This window comes from Aegilops tauschii, chromosome 3, assembly GCF_002575655.3.
Source record: "Aegilops tauschii subsp. strangulata cultivar AL8/78 chromosome 3, Aet v6.0, whole genome shotgun sequence".
NCBI classification, from domain to species: domain Eukaryota; kingdom Viridiplantae; phylum Streptophyta; class Magnoliopsida; order Poales; family Poaceae; genus Aegilops; species Aegilops tauschii.
Window position 1 is genome coordinate 3,548,927 of NC_053037.3, and position 10,644 is coordinate 3,559,570.

At 45.9% G+C, this 10,644-nt stretch overlaps 2 protein-coding genes across 5 annotated transcripts; one reads left to right on the forward strand and one right to left on the reverse strand.

The window, feature by feature from the left end:
- Positions 1-252: 252 nt before the first annotated feature.
- Positions 253-4,737, forward strand: LOC109775941 (uncharacterized). Of its 4 annotated transcripts, none has more exons than XM_020334641.4 (8): positions 253-475; positions 2,464-2,729; positions 2,829-3,133; positions 3,276-3,367; positions 3,459-3,540; positions 3,633-3,704; positions 3,830-3,940; positions 4,044-4,737. In XM_020334641.4, exons 2-8 carry the CDS (start codon positions 2,471-2,473, stop codon positions 4,299-4,301), a joined length of 1,179 nt encoding a protein of 392 aa, XP_020190230.1. In that variant the 5' UTR covers positions 253-475; positions 2,464-2,470; the 3' UTR covers positions 4,302-4,737. The 4 variants fall into 4 exon arrangements, with proteins under 4 accessions (XP_020190230.1, XP_020190236.1, XP_020190245.1 ...); XM_020334647.4 differs by having other exon boundaries at positions 281-475; positions 2,467-2,729; XM_020334656.4 differs by having other exon boundaries at positions 286-446.
- Positions 4,738-5,138: 401 nt separating this feature from the next.
- On the reverse strand, positions 5,139-8,663 carry LOC109775965 (dephospho-CoA kinase). The gene is made up of 4 exons (XM_020334671.4): positions 8,446-8,663; positions 8,128-8,235; positions 6,300-6,445; positions 5,139-5,761 (listed from the first exon to the last, which is right to left on the reverse strand). The coding sequence occupies exons 2-4, from the start codon at positions 8,233-8,235 to the stop codon at positions 5,323-5,325; spliced, it is 693 nt and encodes a 230-aa protein (XP_020190260.1). The 5' UTR covers positions 8,446-8,663; the 3' UTR covers positions 5,139-5,322.
- Between the last annotated feature and the right edge of the window lie 1,981 nt (positions 8,664-10,644).

The following is a 10,644-nucleotide window of genomic DNA, read 5'->3' on the forward strand; positions in this document are numbered from 1 at the left end:
ACCGCCACCGGCGTACGTGTGTGCGTGCGTGCGTGCGAAGCTGTAGCCGTGGGGCAGCAGGCCTCCGAGGAAGCAGAATGGAAGCAGCTGTAGCACTAGTACGTACGGTTCAACCGCCGAGCGGCTGTGCTAGCTAGTCTGCTTTGGATGATTGGCTCGTCTCGGCTGATGCGTTGGGGCGCAGGGGACCCCATGCAAAACGCGAGGCGAAAGCTGCCCCTCAGCTAATACCCCAACTCCCTCCCTCCCTCCCTCCCTTACAAAGTTGCAACAAGTTGGAACCAACCAACCAACCAACGAGGAACGAACCCACCCACACCTCCTCCATCCTCCACCTCCAACTTCCCTGCCTGCTGCCTCCTCTTACAAATACCGCATATCCACTGTGCCCTCTCCTTAACCAGCCCATTCGTTCGAGGAGAAAGAAGAGGGGAGACGAAAGAAAGGTGACCAAAGGGCCAGGAAGCGTCGCGAGGTACGTGCCGCGCCATGCCGATCTCGAGGGGTTTATCCATGCATTCCCCTCTTGCTCTCTTGCTTGCTTGCTTGCTTGCTTGCTTGCTTGCTTGCTTATGCTCTCTGTAACTCTGTTCCGCTCCGGCTCGTTTCCCTTCATCGTCAGATTAGATCAACAACGCATAAGGGATCATCTAGATTTACTTACATGCACGCTCCTTTGTTTCTGCAACCCAAATGCTATTTATGGATCATCAGCGGTCTAGGCGGATTGAATCATCTTGTACTTCTCTGGTGTGATGATATGGCGATGTGCGAGCAGGATTTTTGGGTTCTTGTCGTGGCGTCGCTGTCCTGTGGGATTTGTAGCTGCCGCTAGTTTGGACTTTGGTGCATGATAAGATGACCACGGTCAAAGCTACCGACGGACTAGCAAAATGTTTTTAAAGAGCTCATAAATTGCTTTTTTTTTTCTTTTTGCTTGTAGACAAGTTTTTGTATGCTTAAGCTCGATCGGCATTAGCAAATTGGCCTTGCGCCGGCTGTTGCTGTCTTCTATGGCCAGTTATATCTAGATGTGATAATGTAGCCGTATGTTAGGGAGATGCATGCATGACCAAACTCAATCAGTATACCAAGCTTGTCATCATGTTGCTTTTATCACAAATGATTGCAAGCTTCCAAATGTTGATTAACTATGTCATAGGCCATAGCAAATAAAGTCCTATACTATTAGAGGAGTACAGCTCAGGCAGTTCCAAGAATTTCAACGGACACTGCCCAATTGACACTGCTCCCTTGCTTGCTTGCGTATGGTCTCGATCCGTTCCATCCCGGCTCTTTCTTTTCCCTTCATCATTCGATTGATCGCCGTTAGATAAGGGGTCAGCAAGGATTTAATCCTTGTTGCTGCAGCCCAAATGCTGTTTATGGATGCATGATCGGTTTAGTCGGATTTAATCATCTTGCTTTCTCTGGTGTGATAATATTGCGATGTGCGATCAGGATTTTGGTTGCCACGGTGTCGCTGTCCCGTAGGATTTGTAGTCCGCGACTAGTTTGGAATGTGGTGCATGAGAATATGACCATGGTCAAAACTACCGACTAGCAAATTGTTATTAAAAGGCTTTTTTATTTACTCGTAGACAACTTTTTGTATGCATGCTTGAACTCGACACGAGCAGATTGGCCTTGCGCCGGCTGTTGCTGTCTATGGTCAGCTATCTAGATATGATAATGTTAGGACGATGCATGACCAAACTCTTTCAGTAAAGCAAGCTATGTATGCTTTATATCACAAATGATTGCAAGCTTCCAAGTAGTATTAATTAACTATGTCACTAACGGGTCATAGCAACTAAGTCCTAAACTAATACAAAAAGTACAGCTCAGGGCATGCAGTTCCAAGAGTCTCAAAGGACACTGCCCAATTGTAAATGCTTGTGCTCCTAATATAATCATTCGTACGCGAACCCACCAAATATATATGATCCAATTCGAGGTTCGCTTGTGTTGTCTTATCCCCTGGTTCTTTCCTTTATTTAGTTCGAATGAGCACGTACGGGGTCAATTCTTTGCGTTACCTTTGTCTCCTTGATTCCTCTTTTGCTTTTACTTTTTTTGCCTTTTATATGCTGAACTCAGTTTGATAATGCCGACGGCGAATAAGCGCGTAACTGATTGGAGCATCTGGATTGGAATGACAGCCTAATTTGGTCGCTATCGGTTATCATGTCAGATAGGTTGTCAAACTCCACACATCAATTCTTTCCAACCCTGCATGTCATTTTCCTGGAAGGTAGTAAGGAACTATAGTGTCCACGTGAAGGGTATATACAAGATTTTCTCTTTGGTGCGTTGTCGGTTTCAATTCCTCCAATGAGTGGAAAATCCCAACTTAAAAAAAAAAGAGGCGAAAATCATATGTATTTTCTTTTATATACATGATATACATTGAGTTATCAATGACAATAAGTATACTTATTAAAGATACTTTATCGTCTGCAGCAGCAGTATGGGTATTGAGGTTGTACTCCAATCTTCCAAAGAGGAGCTGGATTCTTCCATTGTCCCTCCATCTAGCGACAACATGGAAACGCCGGATGATAAGGGTGACCGTTTAACGGAACTTTCGGGCACTATCAATGCTGAAAGTTCTTTGGGTGCACAGTCAGACAATGGCATCTCAGAACCATTAGAAGCTGCTGATGTGAATGGAGATACTGAGCATGATGATTCCTCAGCCACTGGCCACGCTGAACAGAATGATGGTGGTAAGCTTGTTGTGGTTTATGGTTCAGTTTAACTTGCTGTTTGATTGATCAACTGGAGGGAGCAGCCTAATGAAAATTAATGGTTCTCTAAAACTGCAGAGCCCGTTGCAGATGAAGCCTCTCCCATCATCATCGAGAAAGGAGACGTGGTGCAACATTGTGTTGAAATTAGTGCACATGAACAAGAGAATCAAGAAACGTTTCCAGCGACAGAAACAGCGGCAAGTGATGGTTACTCAGTCACATCCATGGAAGATGTGCAGCCTAAAAAAGGTGCTCAGTCAGAGCCAGGAGATGTTAGTGGGTACCCTCCTGATCTACCCAGCGACAAGAATTCCACTGGGAATGGAAATGTCTATGAGAATGCAAAGTGCGTATTGACAAGCTCGACGAAGAAGATGAAGGTAATCTCTCTCTTTTCTTTTCTGTTGTTTTGCATGAGTCTTCAGTTGCTTACACATTATCTTTATGAGAGACATTTTAGCATAACAACACGCATAATTCTATACATGCAATTTATGTATGTCATGTACAAATTTCTTACAGAGAAGCGCGTCTGCGACTACAAGGAAGCCCCTACAAGCTACAAACAGAAACAGTCATCCGGATGACTGGAATGCTTCCACTCTCACTAACTCGTATGCGCTTCACAACCTAAGCGCGCATGTTATACGCTTACATTACCTTGTCTCTTCCAAAATGCTTAGTTAAACAATCTTTTGCATGTAGCAAATCGTCGAATGGAAAGACTACTACTGTCCCGTCAAGCCCGGTCTTCAGATGTACTGAACGTGCCGAGAAGCGCAGAGAGGTATATGTTCCTTTGTGACATGAAAGATACAAGACATGGCGAGGGATAGGGGAGAGGTTCTCATCCTTAATTTGTTTCATGGTTTATTGCAGTATTATTCAAAGTTGGAGGAGAAACATCAAGCTATGGAGGAGCAGAGGATTCAGCTGGAAGCTAGGTTGAAGGTAATTCATCATGTTTTTCGGCATTTTCCAAGATGATCGACGGATCCTCTTCTCTATACATACATGCTGAAGAATTTTCATAACCAAACACTCACTGATCTATTACATTGTGAATGAATCTGCAGAGGGAGCAGGAGGAGGCTCTCAGGCTACTCAGGAAAAGCCTGACATTCAAAGCCACACCCATCCCAAGCTTCTACCATGAGGCACCTTCTCCCAAGGCTGAATACAAGAAGGTAGGTAGAAGGCGAAAAAATATCAATTTTCAGAAAATGCTTTGATCCTAAAAGTTTTAAGTACTGATTGCTCACACATAATTAATAAATTTCTTGCTTGCAGCTGCCCACAACCCGTCCCAAGTCACCGAAGCTGGGGAGGAAGAAGGCCGCCATGAACACCTCGCACTCATCGGAGGAGAGCGAGAGCACGAGGCCCTGCTGCCGCGCAAGCCGCGACAGACACGACAGCAACTGCAAATGCCACAGCAGCAGCAGCAAGCCACGGCAGCAGCAACATCCCACAGCAAGCTCATCCAAGAAGCAGCCCAACAAGAACCATGCCCACAAGCTATCGGCGCTCAACATCGCCGTGTGCTAGTTGCAGCATCTGCTTCTTCTTCCTCCACCAGCACTTGGTTCGGTGCTAGATCCTTGTGCCTTCATGGATCATGGTGAAATCTGAGTCCAGGAGGGGGAGAAGGCTTTTTCTCCGTAAGTTATGAGAGTGACTTCGGCTTCAACCGAGGTTTGCGGTGGTAATTAAGTTATGTCATGATAATAAGTTATGCGCACGGGGTGCGGACGTGCCATGAGTGAGGTCGATCACAAGGGTTTTTGTGTCCTAATTATTTCATCTCACTTTGCATATTTATTCACAGATGTGAGAGTGGCATGTGCTGTATCTGTACAAATGATGTTTGTTTCTCAGTTTGTGGGGTTTCTTGATGTAAGTTATATTGTGCACTCATGCAAACAGAGGGTTTGTTTGCTTGTTGGTGGTTGATGAATGACATTAAACTATTTATTTATATTCACTGATCTTCAGTGGAGTTTAAGTTGGTAGCTGTGCAACTTTTTTCTGCTTGTACAATGAATGTGGTATTTTGGTTTTGTTGGCACTTGTTAATTGCTAATAGAAAGATGCCGAGGACAGCGAATCAAAGCCCTCAATCTGCTTAGGTGTTGTTTGAAGAGGGAGAAAATAGATACGACCCCTTTCGATTATTTGAATAAGTTTTAGATTGAATTGCTCTGCTGAAAGGATTGAGATGGGTCTGCAGTTTCTCTAAACAAATTCTGATTGGGCATGAGGACATTTTGCCACATTCTGGTTGACTCTGGAAATCTTGCTGTCACTCAAGCAGAGTATTCATGTAGGTCAATAACCTACTGTTTCCTTCAGAAAGAAATATACGAAAACTGCAGAGACAGCACATGCAAGCAGCTACAAAATTTATTTTCACTCCAAATTCAGCACCTGTAGTATAACTCGAAAACATGACATAGACAGAACCATAATCGTGCTGGTCTTTGTGCTCTGCACCGACACTTCGAATTTTTCAACCAATCAATCCTAGTCCAATCCTAGTTACCTTAACTTCCTAATAAGCATGAAAAGATCACAGCAAATTCTTCTGAGCAAGTAGAACCCCCGCTGCCGTACAGACGACGATAGAGAGAAGGCCATCCCTGGACATCATGCGCTCCTTCCATGTCAAGGGAGCAGACACCTGCTTCAGCACTTCCTGGAACTGCTCTTTCGTGTCGTCCAGCGAGCCGGAGTTGTCGATCACTATGTCGGCTTCCGACTTCTTCCAGTCCAGCGCAAGCTGAGCGTCGATCCTGCTCTGAGCCTGTTCCTGGCCGCACCCGTCTCTTGACATGAGCCTCTCGATCTGTGTTTTGGGATCCACCCATACGACAACCACGGGGTCCGTCCATCGGTCCATCTTTGTCTCGAACAGGAGTGGGATGTCGACCACGATAACCAGGCATCCCTTCACCCATAGTTTTAGTATCTCCCAGAATATACCGCATGAAATGTGTGGGGCCAGAAGACTGAAAGTAGCCACGATGGAGAAACCAAAGTGTAGTCAGGGATCAGGATTGAGACATGGTGTAGACAAACAAGAATCCTTGATATTTCAGGGACTATATTCATGACAAAGAGTATGAGCATGCAATGAAATGTATCTTGTTATACCCACTTTGCTGTGATGTTTTATTTTAGGAATGACATAAACAGTATTGTTAAAGGTAAACCTTGTCACATTTCATCATCCATTTGTGAAACACAAGTCGATATTTATGCACACAGTTAACAATGAACTGAATATGCAACCGAAGTATGACATTTTTCTAGAAACCAGAACATGATGAGATGTCAAACCAGAAATAGGTGGAACTGCTTCCCAAAAGCAGTATTTATATAGTAACCGCCATGTATACAAACTGGATCAAAATTCTATTGGTCAACATAGCAGAAAGAAAGAAAAATGTAACTGCCATGTAAATAAACTGAATAAAATATATTGGGCAAGCATAACAGAAAGAAAGAAAGAAAGAAAATCAAAAGCAATGCCAGTAGAAGTTGTACCGGTTTAGAAGCTTGCGTTTTTCTGGGTCAGAGAAAACAATCTGACCCAACTGAGCTCTGTCAATTTCTCCATTTTCCAACAGAATGCCATTCCCAAAAGCTTTTACAATCTTCTTCCAACCTCCAGTACCTTTCTGCACTACATTCTGTAAATCATGTATCCGTAATCAGCATAAGGCTCATAACAAAAAGTATACAACATGAAGTCATTTTACAGTGTCTGGGGAGATCTCACAACAAATAATAAGCCTAAAATAGTACTCCCTCCGTCCCAAATTAGTTGTCGATTTTTCTAGATACGGATGCATCTAGACACATTTAGTGCTAGATACATCTGTATCTAGACAAATCTAAGACAACTAAGGCCTTGTACAATGGGAGGTGCTTAGGGGAGGTGCTTAGAGAAATAAACCAGGCTTTCCTTAAGCACCGCTGCTTATTTGTACTAGGTAGACGCTTAACTAAGCGTCTCTCCTGTAGAAATAGGCACCGGTGCTTCAGAAAAACTCGGTTTATTTTTCTAAGCACCTCCCATTGTACAAGGCCTAATTAGGACGGAGGTAGTACTAAGCTTGCAGTCTGAAGCTCAAGTACTAAACCATGAAAGCAAAGTGTGTGTAACTGGTCTCAAGGGTAGTCTTAGATTTGCCTAGATACGGAAGCACCTAGACACATTTAGTGCTAGATACAACCGTATCTAGACAAATCTAAGACAACTAGTTTAGGACGGTGGTAGTAATAAGCTTGCAGTCTGAAGCTCAAGTACTAAACCATGAAGCAAAGCGTGCGTAACTGGTCTCAAGGCCCAAAGTATAACATTTGCGTCATACCAGTCATTGTGCTGATATGGTTCCATTTATTTATGATCCAGGGATATCCCAGCAATGGTAAGATAATGATGAGAAGTTGAAAATTGATTCAGAGTTCCAGTTAGACAGAGGATGGCGACTTTTCGCCTCAACTGACTCCAATCTACTCCCATGGGGCTGATTGAGCATGGGATTGGGAATTAAAGGCCTTAACTTCCACTAGGATTGGGTATTAATGTATTCCTTAGCTTCTGCCGGGCATTGCTAGCATGCTGGCTTGTGGCTTCTTATTCGTCTGCATTTTCTTTCCCCTTCTTATCCTAGGATCCCGAATCGTGTGGGAGTTTCCTTTATCCATGGAGACAACCTATGATCCTCACCGGCTGACAAAGCAGGGGATATGACTAAATTGGCCATCACCATCACGTTCTCTTAACTACAGGTTCCATTCCTCGTTACTGGGAGTAGTGTCAGGGGTGAGAAAACTCCCAAGGTAAGACCCAGCATATGTCTTTGCCCTCCACAAAGTTAAAATAAATACCAAGTGTTAGCTTGAAAACGAGGGTGAATTTTGTTTTAGCATCGACAAGGTAAGACCCAGTTCCCAGGGAGATAGGAAAGGGAATTAACATCGACGCAATAAAACGGAAGCAGTTCTCCACCGAGCACAGTCGGTAAGTTAACTAAAACGAGGGTGAATTCTGTTTTAGCTTGGAAAAAAATCTTCTTTTTTCATCACAGAGAATCACATCTATCCCCGTCCACAAATAGCCGAAGTGGGCACAACCTATCCGCATGCTATATATAGAACTTGTTACAAAATTAAAATTGTCACACTCTGTTCTAGTAAAACAGCAACGGAACAAAATTGTTACTACCATCGCTGTGACTGAATTCAAGTAAAGCAGCAACAATGCTCGCAAACATCGAGACCTCCGTAGACAGAGCACAATGGACAGACCATCAAAACAGAGGTTTGCACAGTAGTAAAGTACAATCTAACAAGCTTGGAGGCTTACCCGGGCCACGACGTCGGCGTCGACCACCGGGACGCCGGCGGACTTGAAGAGGCCGGAGACGGTGCTCTTCCCCGAGGCGATCCCGCCCGTCAGCCCGACCAGCCGCATCTGCAATCCAGGTCCACCGGAAACGGGCTCACATCGGGGACAAGCAGAAAAGGAAATCGAAAACTAAATCCGATCGCAGGCCGCCGGAGAGGGGTCGAGAGGGGTTGCTCCGGCGTGGCGCCGCGGCAGGGCGGGGTGAGCGGAGGGCGGCGAATTCAGAGGGGGAAAGTCCGCCGCTTCGGACGGCGCTGCGTTTCTTGGGGGAATTACCTTGAGATCTCGAGGCCGAGTGGCGTCCGCGCGTGGTGCGGAAGCAGGGGGACCTCTCCGAGGCGCCGCTACGCCGCGAGTCTGTCTTCCTCGCCGTGCCGGCGCCGGGTCGCGAAGTCGGCCGCCGGACGCCGCCGCCGTCACGGGTGAGTCGTGAGAGAGAGTCAAAGAGAGGAGAGGATTTCAACGACGTCGGCCGTATTTACCCGTAGTTGTTTGTAAACCTAAAAACATTATTCAAAAAAGAAAGATATACAAAGAGTTTTGCTTTGATACATCCCCTAGAAAAGTTTGCATGAATCTAAAAACGAGCATTCTCATACATTCATTCACGATCAACTAATTCTCCCAATGCATCAGAGAAGAGGTTATCATGATTTGACATTTTTTATTGAAGAGTACTCCCTCCGTAAACTAATATAAGAATGTTTAGGTCACTATTTTAGTAATCTAAACGCTCTTTTTACAGAGGGAGTATCTTCTAATCTCCACCTTTAATCTGCATCAAAATTCGTAAGCTTTCATATGGGTGTACCGAAGCAAAACTCAAAATAGTGTATGTATCCCGATAGCGCGAGTTTTTTTTCTTTTGGCAGTTAATAGTTGGCCACGACCGCTACTCACAACAAATGTTTGAATTAGCTGTTGTCACGGCAAATTTGTCTGGGTTTGTTTCTCAATGTGTTTCGTTGGGGCGTAACCCTCTCAGCGACGCGCCACATCGGAACCCGGGTGTGGTGGAAAATGGGCAAGGGCCGGGCCGTCACCCCCCAAGTGGCGCGCCGTATCTTGATCCGGATACGGTGGCAAGTGAGCGAGGATCGGGTCGTCGCATCCTTAGTGGCGCGCTACATCGGCGCCCGGATGTAGTGGAAAATGAGCAAGGGTCTTCGCATTTGACTCGACGAGTGCGAAGGGTAAGGAAGCTAGCCGAGCCTAGGAGGATTCGCTTAGGTAGCTGGAACGTAGGGTCTCTGACAGGGAAGCTTCGGGAGCTAGTTGATGTAGCGATGAGGAGAGGTGTTGATATCCTTTGCGTCCAAGAAACCAAATGGAGAGGACAGAAGGCGAAGGAGGTGGAGGATACCGGCTTCAAGTTGTGGTACACGGGGACGGCTGCAAACAGAAATGGCGTAGGCATCTTGATCAACAAGAGCCTCAAGTATGGAGTGGTAGACGTCAAGAGACGTGGGGACCGGATTATCCTGGTCAAGATGGTAGTTGAGGACTTGGTTCTCAATGTTATCAGCGCGTATGCCCCGCAAGTAGGCCACAATGAGAACACCAAGAGGGAGTTCTGGGAAGGCCTGGAAGACATGGTTAGGAGTGTACCGATTGGTGAGAAGCTCTTCATAGGAGGAGACCTCAATGGCCACGTGGGTACATCTAACACAGGTTTTGAAGGGGTGCATGGGGGCTTTGGCTATGGCATCAGGAATCAAGAAGGAGAAGATGTCTTAAGCTTTGCTCTAGCTTACAACATGATTGTAGCTAACACCCTCTTTAGAAAGAGAGAATCACATCTGGTGACTTTTAGTAGTGGCCAACACTCTAGCCAGATTGATTTCATCCTCTCGAGAAGAGAAGATAGGCGTGCGTGCCTAGACTGTAAGGTGATACCTGGAGAGAGTGTTGTACCCCAGCATAAGCTGGTGGTTGCTGACTTCCGCTTTCGGATTCGTGTCCAGCGGGATAAGCGTGCCAAAGTCGCTAGAACGAAGTGGTGGAAGCTCAAGGGGGGGGGGGGGGGGGGTAGCTCAGGTGTTCAAGGAGAGGGTCATTAAGGAGGGCCCTTGGGAGGAAGGAGGGGATGCGGAAAATGTGTGGATGAAGATGGTGACTTGCATTCGTAAGGTGGCCTCGGAGGAGTTTGGAGTGTCCAGGGGAAGGAGAAGCGAAGATAAGGATACCTGGTGGTGGAATGATGATGTCCAGAAGGCGATTAAGGAGAAGAAAGATTGCTTCAGACGCCTATACCTGGATAGGAGTGCAGACAACATAGAGAAGTACAAGATGGCGAAGAAGGCCGCAAAGCGAGCTGTTGGTGAAGCAAGGGGTCGGGCATATGAGGACCTCTACCAACGGTTAGGCACGAAGGAAGGTGAAAGGGACATCTATAAGATGGCCAAGATCTGAGAGAGGAAGACGAGGGATATTAGCCAAGTCAAATGCATCAAGGACGGAGTAGGCCAACTCTTG